This window comes from Poecilia reticulata, linkage group LG14, assembly GCF_000633615.1.
Source record: "Poecilia reticulata strain Guanapo linkage group LG14, Guppy_female_1.0+MT, whole genome shotgun sequence".
NCBI lineage: Eukaryota > Metazoa > Chordata > Actinopteri > Cyprinodontiformes > Poeciliidae > Poecilia > Poecilia reticulata.
In genome coordinates this window covers 404,824-426,559 of record NC_024344.1, presented here as the reverse complement: position 1 = coordinate 426,559, position 21,736 = coordinate 404,824, and the positions used below count along the sequence as shown (strand labels likewise).

Genomic DNA, 21,736 nt, shown 5'->3' with positions numbered 1-21,736 from the left:
ATCATCTGCGTAGTTATGGTAGCTGATCCTATGTCCTGTTATAACCTGAGCCAGTGGGAGAATATAAATATTGAAAAGAAGGGGTCCTAGGATTGAACCTTGGTGTACCCCACATGTGACCTTTGACCTCATTGAGAAGTTTCCGATTGAAACAAAGAAATCTCTGTTCTTTATGTAAGATTCAAACCAGTGGAGCTCTGGACCGGAGAGTCCGACCCAACTCTCCAGTCGATTCAGTAAAATGTCCTGRTCAACACTGAGGTCCAACAGAACCAGAACCAGCACTGTGGTTCTCCCACAGTCTGTGTTTATATGGATGTCATTGAACACTTTGACTAGGCCGTCTCCATGCTGTGGTAACCATGGAAACCAGACTGGAAGGAGTCAAAGCGACTCATTATTGTTAGGAAGTTATTTAGTTGTTTAAAAACAGCTTTTTCAATAATTTTGCTGATGAATGGGAGGTCAGAGGTCAGAGGTCGGCCTGTAATTCTGCAGTAGTGATTTGTCCAGATTGTTCTTTTTTATCAGTGGTTTGATAACTGCTGTTTTCAGAGCCTGGGGGAAAAACACCTGAAGATGAGTTACTATTTGGATCAGATCATTAATGACTTAAAGAAACGTGAGGGTCGGACATCCAGACAGCAGCAACTGGAGCTTCACTGACTTAGAATTTCTTCTAGGGTTTTATAATTAACAAGAACTTTTTCATAAATATTAAGTAAACATTTACTTAAAACTAGCTTCTGTATCTTGCAGAATATATGTAATCCAGGGTAAAAACTGCCCTTAATCCCGCCTCTGCTGCTCCATTGGTTGGAGTGAGTCGGTCACACAGAGCATTCAGCCAATCAGAGCATCCGAGGTGGTTATTCAGGCTCCAGGTTTCCCAGTCAGGTGTGAAGGGAGAGCTGGAGACAAAGGAGCTACAGGTTGGTGCTTCCAAACAATCAGTTCATCTGTTTGTTATGCACTTTTTAAAAACTTACAACATAAAAATCATGAAGCTCTGGACACCCAGTGAGCCGTGAAGCCGCCATGCACTGACATTAGTGAACACAACGTTGTTTTATTAGCATGTTGGTGGTGGCAGCCAATGCTAACTGTTGATCATTGTTATGATCTACCTTCTTAAATTCAACATGTGTTTAAGATAATGATAAATCTTTATTGTCTGAAAGTTTAGATTTTGGATATAATTGCATTTATTTCTGTATGTAACTGAAAAAGTGTAGTTAACTAGCAGGCTGGTAATTTACTGGTCCTGTTTAGGGTTAAAGGATGGTGAGCTTCTGAGAACTGGCCGGGGTCAGGAGAACCTGAGACCCGCTCCATGCTGGTCCGGTAGGAACCTGACGGTCTGTATCATTTTCTCACCATTCAGACACACAATCCACTTTTCATCTGAAACRACTTGCGCTTGGACATCGTCATCTATGGACGTTTTGAATGTGTGTCGGTCAGACACTGTGCTGACCAGTGGAGAAATTCAAGACTGTTGTGCACAAATGTATGGAGGATCTACTGCAGTACTGTGTATATTTTGTATTTATTATTTTGGGTTCTATGCATGTTTTGTCCTGTGGTGTTCATTTTGATTTTCTCTTTAAAATACATGGTATTTTATTCTTTTGCTTTGTTTTTATTGATTACTGACCACAGCTCCAGTAGATGAATTTAGTCTCCTGATATATTCCATCTAGTCCCTTCATACACTAAATAGTGCTACATATACTTGTAAGTTTCGTCTTAATTCAAGTGTAATAATACACATGCACTAGAAGAAAAGACTAAAAATACTTGTCTAGATTGTGTATTTGCAGCGTATCTCCGTTTTGATTCCTGCTTTCTGCTGTTGAAGACGGAAAGTTAAAGTTTTCAGACTTTTTGATAACTGCTGCTGCTGTTATTCTAAATATGCAATTTTTCTCAATCATCTACAAATAGACCTAGAATCAGCGTTCTGACAAATCTCCTAATTTGAAACAAAAGTCGCTCATCAGCCGTTTCGGTCCGATATGCGATATGTCCATTAGCGTGTTGTCCAAGCTGAGCGTTGGTGTGCAGAGCAGCCCTGCTGCTGAGAGGCAGATGTGCTTAGTGAGGCTTTCTTGTTTCAGTCATTATTACAGAAGCTGCAGAGACGCCTGGCTGCTAATAGCTCATCATTGTAATGATTAGTGCAACTGCAGAAACACAATTACACCAAGAATGATGCAGTTCAGCTGGAGAAAATGTGCTATTGTCATACACAGAGTTGCTGGTGTTCATTTAGTAACTTCTCTAAGGATCCATGAACCCACTGCAGCGTAACGTCACACACCAGATCCCAGCTTCCTGCTGGAGGGCAAGAAGCTGTTCGCTAACGATGGCTAGCATTGCTTTTAGCTGCCAAGTTGTCAATAAAACGCAATCAATGTTAAATGTACGCCTGATGTATAAAAGAAAAAGAAAAAAAAACAGCTTTGCTGCTAATTGTCATCACTACAACTAGTTAAGGTAAGGAAAAAGTTTTAAAGTGAAAAAGTAGCTCAGTTATGCTAGCTTGACTATGACAAGCGTAACGTAGATGAGCTGCAGAAATCTGTGGGTTTTAGTTCAATTAAAAAGTAAAGGAAAAGGCGACCTAAGCACCAATTATAACAGCTCATCAGTTCAGCAGGTGTTTAAATTAGCTGACCAACCACCGCTGTGCTAGCTTAGCTGTTAGCAGCAGGAGCTAATGTACCATAGCGATCACTTAATAATCACCAAATAAACATCAAGCCTGAAATCATAAGACTGTTGCAATGTTCTGCTCTGCGTGGGAAATGTTTGACTGATTTTTGGTGTTGAGTCCTGGTGCATAAAGCGGCGTTGTCAGTTGCTATGGCAACCAGTCTGTGTGTAACGTAGTCGGCACAGAGCGAGAAAAGTGGTTTTGAGTTGTTCAACGTTTTCTTTGCGCGTTATTTTCCCTTTGCGGTGGCGCTCTGCACCGAGTTGATAACGGCTTCATGTAGCTGACGGTTCTACCAGCGACGGACGGGAAAGAATCGTCTTTTTGCCCTCCAGCGTTGTGCAGGAAACATTTTTAAAAAGCCCAGCATGCAACGGGTCCACAGGATTATCATTAACCCTACAGCTACCTTATATGGTCAGTGGTTTTGTATAAATTACATATTGCTAATGGTTTCCAAAGACACAGAAGATATTTTAAAGTTACACAGCTTGCTTGAACTTGCTTATGTTTTTAAAAAGCTTTACAGCCACAAAATATTTCTGAATCAGTTCCGCTGCCATGATTTAAACTCCTTTTCAAGAGATTTTGTAAACTCAAACTGCAGCCATGTTTCCCATCCAACGGGTCTGAAAAGTCCGTCGGTTTGTGTTTGAAAGAACGAAGGAAGGCGATTCCTGAGAACTTTTCTCTGAAGTGCACCAGGCTGATTATTGGACAGTTGGGCTTTCTTGCTTCTGTTGTTTAACAGAAACGCTGTGAACAAGCATTTAAGTTCCTCAAACAGCAGAATATTTGTCTTTCAGCCAGCTGACTGGCAGTGTGCAGAGAAAACTCCAAAGGCTTTTTTTCTGGCATCTCATTTAATTCTTGTAGACCGAACGTGTTGGCAGCCAAGTTTGCAGCACCGTAAAGTACCGTAAATTACCCAGTACCGTAATTCAGCGACACTTTGTGCCATCCGAGACGTTTGGCTTTCCAGCCGATGTCGGGTTATTACGGAAATTAATCCGAGGGCCGCTCTCAATAGACGGTAAATTATGAAAATTACTACTATAAAATATCCAGGTGGAGCTTTTAAACTTGGGGCTCAAAGGGTTAAACCATAACTTCTTAAAACGTTGGCGCCTGTAGCTGTAAGTCTGAATGGATGCACAAATGCTCACAGCCCATCAGACTGGATCAACAATGCTGCTTTTCCTCGGCGTAAACCGGAGCCGCTGCCCCGATGGATCGGCTAAGTGGCGTTTTTGGGCATCACCGCACGGCGCCGTGCTGCAGCTCCGAAGTAAACATGGGTAACGGCGAGTTGGGGGAGATTAAACCATTGTGGCGATCGCTACATCCTTTCTGTTTCCTCTGTGACTGGAGCATCCGTAGTTGCTTAATGGACCAATTGGACTCTTTGGACAGGCAACAGAAATGGAGGGAATTAGATAAGTGCATGAAGCCAACCTCTGCCAGCATGAATGAAAGCTTTCAGAGAGTACAGTACAATACCATGAGTGAACAGATGTTCGCTTTTAAAAGGACTCAGAACACTACACACTAGAGGCAGACGAGACGGACTGTTGGGTGACTATATGCAGCACTGGTGAGAACGACGAACATGAGATTAACAAAACTGGGAAAGCTTTTTATTCTTAAAAAAAAGTGAGCATTGTGCATAGTTCATAGTTGTTACTTTCGCCTCTTCAGGTACCTATTTGCTGTGATAACATGGAAGGAAGTGCAATAATGTACAATTCTGTATAGTTAAGTGCACATAGATCACTGTTGCACTGAACGGCATTGACACTTTCTCCCAATAGAAATATCACAACAGATTTTCTTAGTATTTTCTCTATTTTTAGGTTTACTTTTGATCCATCTCTCAGGCATGGTTCCCCTCTCAGTCCCAGGTTGGGTTCACATAAATCTTAATGATAGGTAATTTGGCCTGATTTCTCCTTTTCTCGTTTACCTCTAATTCTAAGTCTCCGTTTTTCCGGCTTTTCTTTTTTACTCATACCTCGCCAACCCAGACCACTGTGTTGGCTCTTTTGATGTCTGAAACCTCGCAGTGCGGCGTTCTCTGTTTGCCGTCCAGGATGAAGAGCGACTCAACCGACGGCGTCACCAGGTACTGTCCGAACAAGCCGCTGGAGACGATCACTCTGTTGGGCCCCCCCCACGGCCAGGCCTGGGCGGCCAGGGGCTCTTTGAGGCTCCGGAGAACCTCCGTGCATCCTGATGACAGATCGGCAAACAGCAGGTCTGAGCCCGACCCGGACACCGCCACCAACATGTGTTGGTTCGATTCCGTGAAAGAAGGCTGGAAAACCATATCGGAGACGCTTATGGGCTCGTCTAATTCCTGGTTTAGCGTTAGCTCTCCCTGGAAGGACACCGTCTGAACCGTCAGCTTGGAGCGCCTCGGGTCCGGCGTCACGACGTAGCGACCGTCTGGCGACACGTAAGCCTGGCCTGTGATGTTCTGATTGGGGCCGATGACGGTGTCCGTCACGCTGTCGACGAGGAGCTGGGCAGCAGCGCCCAGAAGGCTCTTGCTCTGGCACTGGATGAAGTAGAAGCCGCTCAGGTGTGTGTAGGCCATGCTGGCCGGGATGCAGCTGTAGTTCTTCAGGCTGATGGTCTTGACACGGTGGAAGGTCTCCAGATCAATCTTGTGGAGCGCCGGCTCATCTTTCAGGAAGACGAATGCAAACCTACACAGACGAAGATCAAACAGGAGGTTAATTGCCTGTCGAGGCCTTTTTGGAGGGGACAGGATTATTACACATGGAAATTCTCATTAAAATTCTCATTTGCTCTGATTGAGCAAGCAGTCAGGCTACTGGAGAGTCTGAGGTCAGACATGGCTGGTTTACCTCACGTGAGTTATGATGAGGTTAGTTGGAGGGATGAAGAAGTCCGTCACCCTTTGGAAAGTGGTTCGGACGGCATGATGAACTTCACCCACACTGGCTTGAGGAATTACCTGGAAACACCAAAAATATGCAGAAACTTGAGCTTTCTGTAAACTTTGCTGTACATATCGGCGCCATCTTGGTAGGCAAGCACAGCGCAAAGAATAGATGAACCATGGCTTCCAAACCAAACATAATGGCTGCTGTTGGGATTGAAGGATGTCAGACGATCTCCTACTATGACATATTTCACTACTTGGTGAACAGGAAGAGTTTGTACAACATGGAGGAGCTTTGTAAAGGATGTACAAACTCTTAGGGGAATAAGAAGGTGACAGGCAGAGTGAGTACAGGTAGCAACATCCACATAGGCTACATGTCTGTCTTAGCTAGCAGAATAAAGCTACTTAAGCTAAGCTAATTTTGCAGTACGTACTACAGTAAATATCACTGATATTTCAGTTTTACCCAGAGGTGGATGGACTACTCATATTGTACTCAAGTACATCATGTACTTGTATTGTTTATAAGTCGATAGGAACGAGGTGAGAGCTTGTTCTAAGCTTGTTGTCATGACAACTCCATAGCAACTGTCACTGCAGTTATTCTACCTACCAAAATGGCCGTCAGCTACAAAGTTTCCGTAAGTGTGACACCACATGAGTTGTGTGTTGATCCAGCAGCAATTTCTAAATGTTTGCGGTCCAATCATATTCTGTTTTACTGTAAACGGAAAATCCGCTTGTTTTATTCAGAGAAGCAAAACAAATTATTTACTTAAAAGAAGCTATTTTTGCTGAAAAGTTACTTTTAAGTTGGTTTATCTTATTTCCAGTGCGCCAAGATATTTCTACTGGAAAGTAAACCAAAATTACATGACAGATGACAAGCGTGAACATAAAAACGATTTTTTTCAGGCTGACTTTGACAACTATGGAACACCAACACGCTTAAATGATAAAAAACAACATTTTTAAATTCACAAACTTTGCTGTAGATTAGTTTTCTGTTCAAATATATAAATGAATCCCTTCCGATAAGCAGTATGTGATATTTCAGCTCCTCCTGAATTCCTTGCGATTAGTTTTTTTTTCTCGTCAGGTAGAACGAAGGCTCATCTGTCGGATCCTAACCACCAGAGCTTGTTCAGGCGACACCCTCATACATCCTGGAGCAGATAAACATCTGCAGTTTATGACCTGAGCCGATGATATGTGGCTCTGCCTCGGTTCTCTGTAACGGCGTCTCACTCAGAGATGGTTGTCTCAGGAGAACAAGCCACTATAAAAGCCTCATCTTTCATGTCATCCTCCTGGCTCTGAATCGGCAAGTTTGCAAAGTGAAGCGAACGTTCATCGACCTTTGATTCGCCTCGGAAAGTTCTCAAAACGCGAATCATCCTGCACATCATGGCGGTCGGGTCAAATCGGACCAAAGTGTTTGAACCGCTGTCGTCTTTACGATGCAGACGTTTGTCCTTCTGTCCCCCACAGGAGACTCAGTTTGTTTAAAATGACTATTTTGTTATTCTCTGTTGCTAATATCAATTATTGGCATTTTGGTCGTTAAAATACCAAAATTTCCACTTTATAACTTTATACACTGCTCAAAAAAATAAAGGGAACACTCAAATAACACATCCTAGATCTGAATGAATGAAATATAATTGCCAATAATTTCCATCTGTTGTCTTTTCCATTTGCACAACAGCAGGTGAAATTGATTGTCAATCAGTGTTGCTTCCTAACTGGACAGTTTGATTTCACAGAAGTTTGATTTACTTGGAGTTATATTGTGTTGTTTAAGTGTTCCCTTTATTTTTTTGAGCAGTGTGTATTTTGGTCCATCTGATTATGTGATTTTTGAATATTAAATGATTTGATCAGTTACTTAGTATTTGACTAGACTTTTCAACTCTTCAGTAATTTCTTGGACGGCTGTTTTTTTGTACTCTGACTTCAGTAATATTGGATTTTTTGGGTATTCTACCAACCGCTGATCTTTCTAACCAACCCGTGTGCCTCACAGGAACCAACTGAAGTCAGACTTTATTGAACCGCCTCCTTCTTGGGTGGACAAAAAAACAAAACAAGTTATTAATGCCACAGTCCCACAAAATGCTCTTTTTACATTTCTCTGGACAGAGCAGCTTTTTCAAACAGAACACAGCCACGTTTTGAAGGAAGAAAGAGAAAAAACCTCGTTAACAAAATGCCATTAGCAGCACTGCAGAGCTGTGATGGGAGTTAATGAGTTTAATCTACAATCACTCATGTATTATTAGGCAGCCGCCGTGCTGCAGGTGCTCTCCATTAAGGCCACAGGCGCCTTTGTTAAAGCTCAACCACTCAGCGACCCGCTGGAGTCTCACTCCGACCCAAAACCAAAAACTGGTTCTGGCGCAGCACAGAGTATTCACTCTGCAGGATTTGGACGTTTCTAAATGTAATACTAATCCTAACAATGGTTCCATTAATTCGTCATTTAGAAAATTCAATAAACCTTCCAAGGCGTTTTAATATTGCCGCACGTCACACTGGGTTACTCTTCTGAGAAGCAATAAGCCGTGTTATGGATTATATTATGGATTATGAGGGAAAACACTTGATCAGTGTTTCTAAATTAAAAGTGTAACTTAAGAGAATTAGCTATAGTCTCCCAGATGCCTCAACTTTGTTTTTCTCCACATTATTTCACTCAAACCTCATTATAATTGCAATTATTTGACATATTCATATTCACATTTTCTTGCTTCATTAGTGAATTTATTGTGGTCTCATTTGACCTTTCACCTTTTAACCACCATGGCAACTTGTATTAACCAAACAACGGTTAATACAAGTTTGTTTAAATGATCATTTATTCAAAAGTATATTATGAATGTGCTCTTTTTGGAGACAGTTAATCCTCATATCAGTTTTCTATTGGCCCTTTGCTCGTGATGTCACGCTCTCCAGAACGTCATGTAGCCTAGCATGTATGGAAACAACCGTTAGCATCTCTGTACGTGTTTCAGGGGAAACGCCGTTTATGACGCTGATAAATCGTGAATTCAGGTAAAGTCGGTAATTTGATCGACACTCAGGAGGTTCAGGTCGGTTTAGAAACTGTTAAACTAAACCCCGTTTATGAGCCCAACCAGGTGAGTCACGTTCAAATTAACTCGAACAAGAAGAAACCATGAAAAACCGTTTTCAGCCGCTCTGTCCGATTCTCCCTCCATCATGGCGCCTCGAATGATTCAGCAGCTGCTCATCCCCTTTAGGGTGAAAGGTACTTTTATTTACTTTTATTCACTGAATGCTGTTCATACAGATGTGTACAGTTATAATTTTATCTTTTTAAAGGCCATTTATCGCCCTGACCTTTAGGTGACCTTGCCTGGACGTCTTTCCTACCATTATTTCCCGTTTCTCCCGTTTTATTCTACTCTGTTGTGTTGCTTTTCTCTTTGCTTTCAGCCGTGTTGTAGAAATGAGCTGATTATTTCACCATGTCTGTCCGTCTGTCTTCTCCTCTTGTCTTTAATGAATTGACGACGACTCTCCTCTGATATTTACTCAGAGTTATTGAACCGTCCTGAATCCCAGCTGCTTAGGAAAACCACCGACGTGAATCTGCACAGCAGCGGATCTCAAAGCGTCGCACGTGAACGAGCCGCTGGAGCGAAGCCTCATCGCTGCTGCCAAACGGGTCAGTTACTTTCACTTCAAACGATATTAACATCATCAGAACATTTATTTGCGTTGTGATCCATGTAGCCTGCGATCCATTATGCGGCTTCCATGCAGATTCATGCTCTGCTCTCTAATTATTCATGACTTCTGGAGGTAGAAAAACATTTCTGTGCTAAACGTCTCGCCTTCTCTCTCTGGTCGTTTCAGATTAAATGAGGCTGAAATTATTTTTGTCTGAATAAAATATTTGAATCAAATCCAAATCATTTACCAACATAACAAAAGCTGAAGCGCTAAAAACTAAAATAAATGGTACTTTTTAATTCTGCACTCAGACTTTCAGCCTGTTTGGCCTCACAGATGGTGAGTTTTCCATAGAGGCACCTTTAGATCTGCAGAAAGACGAATATCCAATAGATGCTTTACAGCAAAGCATCAGCATGACGAGGTGAATTCAGGCGACCATTTAAGGACAAGAAAACCTTTTTTTGCTGCTGTAACTTTTAACTTAAATCCTAACAAATCATTTTTATCAGGTTCATTTTCTGGAAGTTTATTTTCTGTCACATATGCGATCGGCTGCAAAGTCAGCGAGTTCCTCTGGGAAACGTTTTAGCTGCTGGTAGAACGAAGTGATTTATAATAAAGTTAAATTTTCTGTGACATCTTTAAGTCTTTGTTTTAATCAACACAGTCTCAGAATCAGTTTGGTAAAAGCTTTTGGAAACGTCTCCCGAGATTCACACTAAAAGTTTGACGTCAGATAAACATCCAAAACATACAACGAGAAATTACTCAGAAAATGAATATCGCCCATTATAAAGTTTATAGATTTAATTATTATTCAAAGCTGGAGGAGAGAAATGAGAGCAGGACTCTGGAGAATCTAGAAAACTAAGAGAAACTCTGGAGCATTAAACGCTGCGCTGTTGGTAAAAGGTTTAAATCGACAGCAGGAGGACCAGCACTGTGAGGGAGTTTATTAAGTATTTACAATATATTCTTACTTTTAAATGTATTTCAAGTCTTTTTCTTTATGATAAACCTTCACGTTTTTCCACCTGGACTCATGAGAAACGATCCAGAGTGAATCATTCACCTCTAACTGCTCATTCACACAGAAACATGATAAATCTGATTTCATTGCGTATTTGTTAGAGCAAACGGACAGAACTTCCCCAAAGACGAGCAGAACCCGGCTGCGATGGGACCCCCTCCCTTCATCCCTCCCTCCCTCCCTCCATCCCTTCATCCCTCCCTCCCTCATGTTTGTTCCAGAGATTACCATCAGCTCCCCTGCTGCTCAGCAAACACAGAACTTTAAAACAACACCATCATCGACCCTCTGCAGCCGCGYGCTSCTCCCTCATCTGGGCCGGTCCCCGGAGGAGGATTAAACACAGCCACACCTGCGATCATCCCTCATCTGTGAAGCCTCCAGCACCAGCGGTCCGGAGGGACGCCAGGCGAGGAGCCTGCAGCTGCGGGCCGCGGCTTCCTGCTAACCGCTACAAAACATGGACARTTTAGCTGCTGCAACGCGTCACGTTTAAATCTCACAAACACAACTGAGCTCAATTAGTTACCAGGAACGGGTTCCTCACTCTGAGCTGCCTGCAGAGCAGAGCCCTGGGCGTGAAAACGAGGCAGCAGCGCTGCGTCAACAATCAATACCTGCTGCACTGACTGACTTTACAGAAATAAATGTGCTTAATGGAAACATAAACTCGTGTTTTTTCATAAAAAAAGCTCCAGGATGATGTGAGTTTTCATGGATATGTCGCTAACAGGATGTTACTACTGCCAAAAACCACAAAGACAACAGGAAGTAGTCTTCTTCTTGGTTTGTAGTTTGTTTTTTCAGCTGTGAGGATCACAGTTCTTTAAAAGTTTTGTTTCATTCCAACGTGTTGAATCCATCACTCTTCTGGAAAATCAACCACTAGTTTCCGCCAACCCAGCCGCTCCCAAGTGGGCGGGGCTTATCGCCCCAACACCTGAATAAGACACTGCTGGCTCCTCTGATTGGCTGTTCACATCCACCTCATTTTTATTTAATGTCGTTTAATGGAAACACCACAATTACAAAATACAGGCAAAGATTTGTGGACATTTGATATTTTCCAAATTGAGATCAGAGTATTGGAAAATTAAATGATCATGGCTGATCAATATGTGTCGTCTTACCTGGAGTGTTGGGTGAGTTTTGTCCATGTCGCCCCAGGTAAGAATCCACACCTGGTCATGTGACTTATCGTAGAGCATCTTCACAGGAAACGGGTCTGTTGGCACCGCCTACAGGTCCAAACGAGAAGGAACAGCAGCGATAATTCAGATGAAAACTGGAAAAGTCTGGAAAGGCTTCAACATGACAGTGTCATTATGTTGAGTTAAATYAAATTTGTTCCATAAAGAGAGAGACCACTGATCTGTGCTGCTGGAGGAAACCCTACAGACTAGCCCAAAGTGCTTTGGAGCCTCTAACACAGGGGTCCCCAAACTTTTTCCTGTGAGGGCCACATAACTTTTCCCTTCTCTGGTGGGGGCCGGAGTCAGTTTGTAGCAGAAAAAGTGTTTCACGCTTTTCACCTGCGATGCCGGAAATTGTTGAGGAGGGGAGGGGGTGCGCGCGTTTCTTGATTGATTTTTACCCAGAGAGCACATGGGCAAAAACCGTTAGTGAAACCGTTAGTCACTGGGACTGACTAGTATATATTCCATTGAGGGAAAGTAACTAACATATGAATTCCTCATATGTTAACATAAAGGCTTGTTTTGAAGTATAAGCTGCTACTTGCAGGCATTGCTTCGAAGAACTCGACCTGGAATGCGGCGTTCATAACAAACACGTGTTCATCTGCTCAGCAATGCGCCATGCAAAACAAAACACCCACAGTTTACAGGACACACTTCCTGCTAAAGAGCCCCCTGGTGGTTGAAGAAAAATCCACATATTAACCGGAAAATACAATATATGAAAAATATATATTGTTCAGGGGGCCGGACCAAATGTGGAGGCGGGCCGGATCCGGCCCGCGGGCCGTAGCTTGGGGACCACTGCTCTAACAGGTCCGTCTTCCCATCAACATCTGGCTAAACAGCAGATCTGTGGAGTTAGCAGCTGCTGTGGGTTCTGCTTTACTGGACTTTTGACCTCTTGTCTTTTATTTGCAACAACAAACCAGATTCTGTTAAGACTGCAAGGCGTTTGAAATATTTAAAATAGTTTCTGAATAAAAAGTCCATTTTAATAATATAAAGATATGCAAATAACAACCAGGTTTGGCCCTTGGCAGCCCATGAAGTGAGCTTTGGGTTTCCTCTGTCCAGCTGAGCAACGAACAAATACAAGGAAAGATGAACTTTCATTTGTTAACTACAGCTAACAGGAGGCGTCGCTATCAGATTTAAGATGCTGCGAACTCAAAGCTTCGCTCAGGTTACAGATTTTATTTTTCCTTTTGGACTTGAGCTGCTCTGAAACCATCAGATTAATTATCCTGCTGCTTGGAGGCTTTTAATGTTGCATTCAGTGCAGACTAATAACCAAGAAATGCTTCGGATGCGTCGATGAAGCCGAACGGCAGCCGAGATAAACTCTGCGTGAACAGCAGGTTTAGAGTCAGCAGAGGAAAACGATGAGCTGCAGAGCAGAAACGGCTGTACTGTATGTACTGTATGCTGCTGGAGACGCTTTAATGTTTCTGTCTGAAACGCAACATGAGCAAGAATAGACAGAATACGCAATAAAGCCAGGAGAGGAAAGAACACGGAGGGATCGGCGAGGTGAGGGAATAAACCTCAGATCTGCTGCGATGTCAACAACAAGGAATAACACAATCCATTACCTGGTCTGCGGCCGGGAGCTGCTGACACGCTCACCAGCAGCTCCCCTGTCAGTAATGGGGGGTGCAGCCCTCTGCTCCGCTCCGGTCAGCCGAGTGTCAACTCAGCGCGAGTCCGTGAACGCTTCGAGGAGAAGCTGGACGCTCTGCGTGTTTTCAGTGTGATGGGAGCAAAGGTAACGCTGAGGGCGGGCCCTCGATCCTGCAGCCTGGGAGCCAGTCCACCACTTAAGGGCCAGCATGTTGAAAACGATGGAGCAGGAACTTRGAGGTGACCTACTGACCAGGAAGGGGTCGGTCTAAACATCTCCATTCAAATCCTTAAAGAGATTTCAGTTCTGCCTCCGTCACTTTAAATCCAGACAAGCTGCTGGCCACGCCCCCAACTCAACGTTCACACCAGGAAACGGCTGCAAACAGATGAACTACTATACAACCTTTGAAAAGCAGGAGTGGAGCCTCCTGCTCAAACAACCCGAATGCAGCAAGGAAGTGGTTTCTGGATGTCTTTTCCAGCAGCCATTGTACAATGCATACAGCGGGAAAACCAACTGACCAACAGTGCTGGTTGCTAGGTGATGGCTCTGCTGCAGTTGCTAGGTAACAGGCAGTGCCTGCTGTGACGTTAGATTCAAGTTTTTGAAACGACTCATTTTCCAGAAACCAAGAAATATTAACATATTGCCAACAAGCGGCTGTTTTTTTGTTTTGTTTTGTTTTCAGAAGCAGCTAAGATGAATTACATAATGTACAAAATGTGAATTTTGCAAAATGTCCGTTTTAAAAATGCTCTGGTCCTGGATTCTGCCGTCTCCTCTCTGCTCCCGAGGGACATTTTTGAAAGAGAAGTGCATTGTGCCCTGAGACACCAGAGAGGGAGAAGAAAGAGGAGGAAGAGTGGAGGATGCATTAACCCTCTGCAGCCAGAGGTCAGCCAGAGGTCAGCCAGGTGGAGCCGCGGCGCTCAGAGAGGGCGATGAAGGATGGGAAAGTGGTTTTCCAGTGTTTGATGGAGTAAAACAGGAAAGTGGGCAGCTGGTGGGTCACAGGATGAGAAAGGTTGAAGCAAAGAGTCAGGAAAACATCTTTATGGACACAGCGCTGCCTTTCTCCTTCCACTACAGAACCATTATTATCCTTAATAAAAGGTCAAATGTTATATTTGTTAAAATTAGAAGTTCTGTTTGATCCGATTCTGTCAGATATAACAGAATATAAATTCTGTTATATCTGACGGAATTTGGGATTTATTTAAACATGCAGAACCGAGAATAGATTAAAAAAATATGATTGTAAACAAAATGGTGTTAACAATATTTCAAAGTGTATCAAAGTAACGAAATGAAAGTTTGTGAAGAAAACAAATAAGAACTCAAAGATCCCAAAAAGCTGCTCGCTAACGGTGATTAGCATCGTTATTAGCTGTGAAGTTGTAAACATAACGCGCTAAATCTTAAATGTTCACCTGATATATAAAATAAAAATGGACGCAAAGCTTTGATACTAAGTGTTAACACTGTGACAAGGTCAGGAAAAGCTTTAATTAAACAAAAGCAGAGGGAAGCGGGTCAGTTATGCTAGCATCACTATGACGACCTAAACACGGAGAGGTGCTGTAGAATTTGGTGCGTTTTGGTTCAGTTAACAAAATGAACTAAAACACTGCTGCTCTACTGATGACCTCCAACAGATCATCAGTAGAGCAGGCGTTTAAATTAGCTAACCGCCGCTGCGTTAGCTTAGCTAATAGCAGCAGTAGCTGATCTATCACAGCGATCACTAATTAATAATCTCAAAATAAACATCGAGCCTGAAAACATGAAACTGTAACGAACTGCCTCGTTACAGCCTCTGCTCTGTGTGGGAAATGTTTGAGTGTTGAATCCTGATAGTGGCGTTGTTGACAGTTGCTATGGCAACGAGTCTCCTTGTAGCACAACCGAGACGGAGAGCGAGAAAAAAAAAAAGTGGTTTTGAGTTTTTGTTCAACGGCTTTTTTTGTGTTATTTTTTTCCCSTTTGCTGCAGCGATCCAAACTAACAGCAGCTTCACCTCCAGGTTTCATTCAGTTAACGGTTCTGCTGCAGCAGCGGAGCTGCAGCAGCAGCGATGCGGGCGGGAAGGAAAAGAATCGTCTTCTCGTCCTCCAGCGCAAACGACAACATGCAAAGATGTCTGAACTAATAAATCACCATAAATTCTAAAACCAAACCAAACCTCAAAGTAAAAAAAAACTAATTAGAAACAAATTGTTCCTGACTGGGAGAAAAATCTCTAATTATTGTAAATCAGAACCTGAGATTGAAAATGAGCAACATTTCAGCAGCAGAGTTTGTGTTTGGATGACCTTTGACCCGTCTCTGGCCTCTTGTTCATAATCCCTCCGTGCATTAAGTCCCGTTTCCCCACATGGATAACGAGGCCGTTCAACAGGCTCTGCTGCCTGCACAGCCGCTGTCCCTCTTCCTCTTTGTCTCTTACTCAGCTAATATCCTTCCTCCTCTCCCACCTCCTTCGCCTCGAGTTCGGCCAATTTCCTCTCTTCCTGCTCCTCAGTATAAATGACGCCGACCCTCCGAGGGGCCCTGAGGGACTCGGGCTCTAAACAGCCGTTCCAGGTAAGATAAATGGCAGCGCAGGCGGCACCCACCTGGGCAGCACAACGCTGCAGGGAGCCGGATTCATCTTACCTGGCAACGCGCATCTAAAGATGTTAGCAGCTTATCTGAGGATAAGGGGTCAAAGGGCACACTGCAAAAATAAAGCAAAATCAACTAACAAGCAAGAACTATGAGCTTAATATCGATGAACGGCTTGTTCCTTATTATGACGAGATACTTTCAGTAAAATAATCTGCCAGTAGAAGCAGAAGTTTGCCATCAATATTAAGGAATTACTGATCAAACCAAGATGGAAAGCTGCTTGTAAATGAGTTTTCTCTGATTGCATTAAGATATTTGCTCCAGATGAACCAAAAACACTTTGGAAGATTTTATGTTTTTGCAGAACATTTTGCAGAAGCATGAATAAATCTGGAACTTTTCCAGATTTTGTCATTACAAACACAAACTTCAAAGAATGTAACTTGTATTTTATTTAAATGATGATTCTTCACTAGTCAAACCAAGAGACTCAACTTTAGGAAATAATCTGTGTTGCTCTAATCTCAGCATAAACGCAGSTCTTCTAGAGGATATKRGCAGATAAACCATGAAGACAAAGACAGACGTAGAGACGCCTACAGCAGRGCTCCGTTATTAAAACAATATTTCAAGCCTTCGACGGATCACCGACCGATCCATTATCTGAAACCTTCAGCACGTCTAATCCAGCTTCCTGTAGTCTGTGCAAACTCTCCTTYAGCTAAACCTGTTAGCTTAGCGCTAACAACCAACCAGAACAAGAGAAAGTCTGGACCAGACAAACCACTGAGTCRGTGCATTTATTGGGTTTTTCCTTTGGGAACAACAGTGGAACCATTTTAACATATTTTACTGTCCAGAAGGATACTGATCAAATTATCATTTAATATTTAAAAATTACATCAAAAACATAAAATTAAGTGAGAATTTTGGTATTTTAAGAACAAAAATGATAATAATTCATAATGAAATCAGGCAAAATAAAAATGTTTCCAAATCAATTTCTTTGAATAAAAACTTCATAAACCTGCAGCTGTGAGTCTGAATCTGGAGGATTTCAGGCTAAAACATGTTTGATTTTCATTCAGTGGGAAGAAAATCCAGAAATGTTCCTCAAGTAAAAATRAAATGCACATGTAAGTTACTGATGAGTTTMTAAAGCAGATCTGTGTTTATAGACGCAGCTCCTCTCACCTGAACCACTTTCTGGGCCTGGATGTCGACGACCAGCAGGCGGCTCTGGAGCGGCTGGGTCACGTAGATGTACTTCTCCCTGACGTTGACGGCCGAAGACCAAACGCAGCGCTGCGGAGACACGCCCTCCCCTTTGGGACACATCTCCTCCTGAGGAAACCAGGACAAACAAGCAGAAACGTTGGCAGCAGGAGATTCACAGGACCTGGGATTAGGGCTGAAACGATTCCTCGAGTGATTCGAGAACCTCGATTATTAAAAYTCCTCGAGGAAAATTGACCTGCCTCGAAGCTTCGTTAATTTATGTTTTATCATTTAGCGCMCCGTGTTTCAGCCGGAACATTATYTGCGTTGCGCGGAGCTCTGACTTCCGCCTCTGAGTTGTTGACGGAAGCTACGTGTTAGCGGCATAACGTCCAATCTTCAAGTTTGGTCCGCGGGGATTTTACTGATTGGTGATAATTACGGGTTTCCATCGTTTTTGTGGGACCAATAAACATCCTTAAAATGACCGGCGCGATGCCGGGAGTTCGGCAGCCTTTCTGCTCCGGAGCTGCTGGTTGAACGGCGGGAAGAAGCTGAGGAGGATTTCTACAGGTGAGCGGAGAGACTGAACACGGCGGGCGGCTGAGGGTTGATGCTTACAGGGTCAGAGCAGCTTTACGGACGAACCGCACAATAAACTKATATCATCCCGGTCTGAACAAACGGGAGGCGGAACATGGCTGGTAGATGAGTTTCTGAACGGAGGAGCCGTAAATATCCCGTGTTGCTCCCCCGGTCTACAAAACAGTAACTGGTAGGGAAGCTCAAAGGTGGAAAAAATAGACTGATGTTGATRTCCGATAGTAACACTGGTGTTATGGAAGAYTCACCAATATTTTATTTCATAATTGTTTTTATCCGATTACTCGATTAATCGTAAGAAAAATCTATAGATTACTCGATTACTAAAATAATYGTTTACAACAGCCCTACCTGGGATCATCACCCAGTGATTCAGGCCCTTTAAGAAGCAACATCAGTTTCACCTCATCTGAGGATGCTAAAGGTCAGGGATGCTAAAGGTCAGAGCTTTACCCGTGTAGTGCAGTCATCACTTTATGCCCCCAGTACAAACATTGACCCTTGACCTGATGTGAAAAAGTCTTCAGCTGTAAAAAGCTCCTGTGCACCAAAACTCTAAAACTGTTCATTTTATTAGCTACYGATTATATTTTACRATTAAAACGTGTATTTTAATYAYAAMGTGAACTAACGSCAGTCCAGATTACTTAAACCTTTAGTTTGGCGCCRAAAATAATTTTGTAACCAAATCGTAGCGTTAGCATTGCTAGCTAGTTGCCGTACTTTTATGAATCCTTCACATCTTTTCTGTCACTTCAATTATTTAAAAAAGATTAAAAACTGGTTCTGATTAGGAGCATAATGAAGAGCCGCTGTGACACAGACTGCTACAGGAGAGCCACAGCCACCACAACCGACGACTGAAAAACACGAAATCAAGTAGCTGTGGATTAGTTTATTAGTTTCTAGTGCAAATATCTTAATACACTCCAAATAAAAACAACCTACAAGTAATTTATCTGCAAGATGTAAGAGCTGATTTAAATATATAATATTAATATTGATGAAAAGGTTCCAGTTCCACCAGCAGATTATTTCACCCGTTTTATAAGTGAAATAATCTGTTTTCATCAATATTGAGGATTTAAAAGGAGCTTTTATATTTTACTGAAAAGTCACCAGAATTAGTTTAATCTTATTTCAAGATATTTGCACCAAAAATACTTGGTGAGATTTTGAGTTTTTGCAGTGTAACTTACTGCATCATGACGTACAGATTTTATTTTTTAAATTATTTGTTTCCACATTTTTAATTTGACTCTTTTAAACAACAAACACACCCAAAGCTCTCCATCATAAATCAACATCTCATTTCCTTCCACTTAAYGTTCTGCACTGATGATGCTTTTCATAACTGCTGACGTAAAAACAATAAATCATCAGGTAGAACCTGTGAAATTCAGATTTAAACCCAAACTGTCCTGGTTTTCTAGCCYCCATCAGGATTCGGGTGATTCCGGCTCCTCAGGTGGAGAAACGGCTGCTTGTAGCAGGAACTGGGCGCCAGGCGGCTGCTTCGCACCACTRCAGTCCTGAAAACCCAAATCCCTCCAGRAAACAAGAATCCTGGACCTTTAAAGGCTCTGAGACGGATGTTATCCAGTGGATTAAGAGGTCAAAGGTGAACKGTGTTCACCGTTTAGTGGGAAGCCATTGACTAAWGGACAYAATTATATTTAGAAAAGMGTCACATTGTGACATCAGAGCAGGAAGAYGTGAGAGCAGATGTAATAATCTGAAGGTTTGATATTCAATTGAAGAGGAAAAACGGGAATCGTACCGATGTTTCCAAATGAGATGATGCCTCTGGCAGCAGTTCAACWGACTGARCACTAAATGTTCAGCATCTCAGCCTCTTGTGGCTGCAGACGCTTCACTGCTTCTCTCACTTTCATCTTGTACAAAGACGGAAAACAACGGCCGTCTAGAGCAAAACGAGTCCGACTTCAAAATGAAAACGTGTCCAACACGAAGCGTCGGGTGACTTTTTAACGCGTGAACACGCCGTACTTCCTTTTYCTGAAAAKGTCTGGCATGTATTTGTGTCCAAACATGTAAAGTCACCAGGAGAAAATCATCCCAGTTTCACCAACAACTGAAACACATCTCGACTTCGCCTGCTCTTCTCTTCAGCATGTCCTAGTTCAAACACGCAGCAGCTTCCCTTTGGGATCTGAAAAGTGTGGCACAAGTTGCATGAGCAGTTTTCCCTGGTTCAGATGTACGTACGTAGGTCGCCACGATCCTCTCCGTCCGCTTCAGGTGTCTCCGAATTTCACATTCGCTGGGCTGCAGGACGGTGATGCCTTCGTCAGAAAACACGTAGAACATGTTTCCCACACTCAACCCTACAGCAGGACGAGAAGGAAAATGTTGTCAAAGACGTCGCCTTAGAAAGAACAAACGCCGTCTGAGCCACTCTAAATGCCACTCTYGTCAAATCTGGCGTTTGTGATGGACATTTCAATTTCAGAGGGACTCAGWGAGGCYCCTGTTAGCGAGCCGTTATACGAGCAGGCTGGGACGGCGAGAAGGCCTTCAGAAGCTGCTGTCAGCGACCCGACTGGATGCGGCAGGAGGACCAAGCTCTGCTGTGAGACCCGGCGGCTCAGATAAAAGAAGAAACGAGCCTCGCTGCGTTAAAGCACATTCACCGCACCGGACCGCCTTCTTAACGCCTTTCTGCAGCGCAGTGTTTCTCACGCTGAGGCTCACAGGCGCCCCCTAGTGGACCGAGAGCAAACAWACATTTATTTACGGTGACTTGAGTCCAACGCTACAGCCGGCTCACCAGAGCAGCGTTTAAAAATAAAACCAGGTCACTGGAAGGAGAAGCTGAAGACGGAAAGTTTTTCAAGTGCAGAACTTCAGTTTTTAAACATTATTACAACACAGACATGCAGATCTATGTAGATCTATGTAGATCTATGTAGATCTATGTCTGCGGAGACACTGCGCCACCTTTCTCAGTGGGAGGAACAAACCAGTGAGATAAGAGACGAATATTTTACTGTCAGGTTGTGCAGTGAGACGTTGTGGGGGAGTTTAAGGTCGGAGGTTGTTAAACAGGAAGTGATGCTCGGCCTGAGAGCGTTTGAGGAACATCGCTGGATCAGGACGGGAATGGAGAGCCGGGCCAATCCTTGGAATCGATTCTCTGCATGCCCAACGGTTCCTCCATCGGTTCCCGCACCGTGAGACGCGTTTGCATCGTGACGTATCGAACACGCTGCGTATTTTGCTCTAGAAAAACATCCAAGATGGCGTCGCAGCAGAAACGCTCCACATCATGTTTATGTTCCACATCCAAGATGGCGTCGCAGCAGAAACGCTCCACATCATGTTTATGTTCCACATAAAGGATGAAACCGGGTCCGGCTGCAACACGTCCAGAACTTTATATTAAAACATGGAAATGCATCCAGCCTCCTCCAACAGCTGATCTCAGCCTGCAGCACCTCTCAGGTAAAGTGTTTGGTATGTTGCTTAGCAACCGCTGTGGCTCTTAAAGGGGCGGAGCTTCAAAACTGCTGGTTTAATGATGGGCAGATGAAGATCTGGTTCATCGTCAGACGGAGGTGGACTAAAGAAAAAACTAAAGTTTATTTTCCTACTTATCCAGCTGAACCWCACAGTAGAACCACATTAAGCTTCTGGTGATTTTGTATAAAAACCCACAAAGCTGCTTTCACTGAATCACAGAACTGGACCTGCCGTAAAACATGGTGGATTGTTCCTTTATTTCTCAACTAAAGCCTCGGCTCCTGTTTCCTGGTTGGACCTGCAGCAACATTTGCTGGAGGAAACAACCTTCTGGGTCTTTCTGGTCAGTGGAGTCAGTGAATCTGCTGACCCCTCAAAACAAGCCAACAATTTCAAGTGCACAAAGAAAAAAAAAAAGAAAGACATTTTAAGAACTGTGTTACCTTCTTCTCTCCAAAGGATGTTYGCAACTGCAGAGAAGAAAAGAGGTGGAAGAAAAACATTAATTAATCTTGGCTTACACATTTGCTGCAGCTGCAAATTGCTCCTCTGGTGTTGACAGGCCATGTTTTCCTCCGACGCTGAAGTTTATTATTTTTCCTTAGTGGAGACACGCAGACAGTTTCTCAGTTTAATTAAA

At 43.1% G+C, this 21,736-nt stretch overlaps 1 protein-coding gene across 1 annotated transcript in view; it reads right to left on the bottom strand.

The window, feature by feature from the left end:
* Nucleotides 1-4,334: 4,334 nt before the first annotated feature.
* fstl4 (follistatin-like 4) overlaps nt 4,335-21,736 on the bottom strand; it is a gene marked incomplete at its 5' end in the record, with an annotated part of 86,127 nt that continues 68,725 nt past the window's right edge. Inside the window, 6 exons of the mRNA XM_008426985.1 lie at nt 4,335-5,427; nt 5,590-5,699; nt 11,493-11,600; nt 16,987-17,136; nt 19,843-19,961; nt 21,540-21,566. Coding sequence (XP_008425207.1) covers nt 4,725-5,427; nt 5,590-5,699; nt 11,493-11,600; nt 16,987-17,136; nt 19,843-19,961; nt 21,540-21,566 — 1,217 coding nt within the window. The remainder of the gene's footprint in view (nt 5,428-5,589; nt 5,700-11,492; nt 11,601-16,986; nt 17,137-19,842; nt 19,962-21,539; nt 21,567-21,736) is intronic.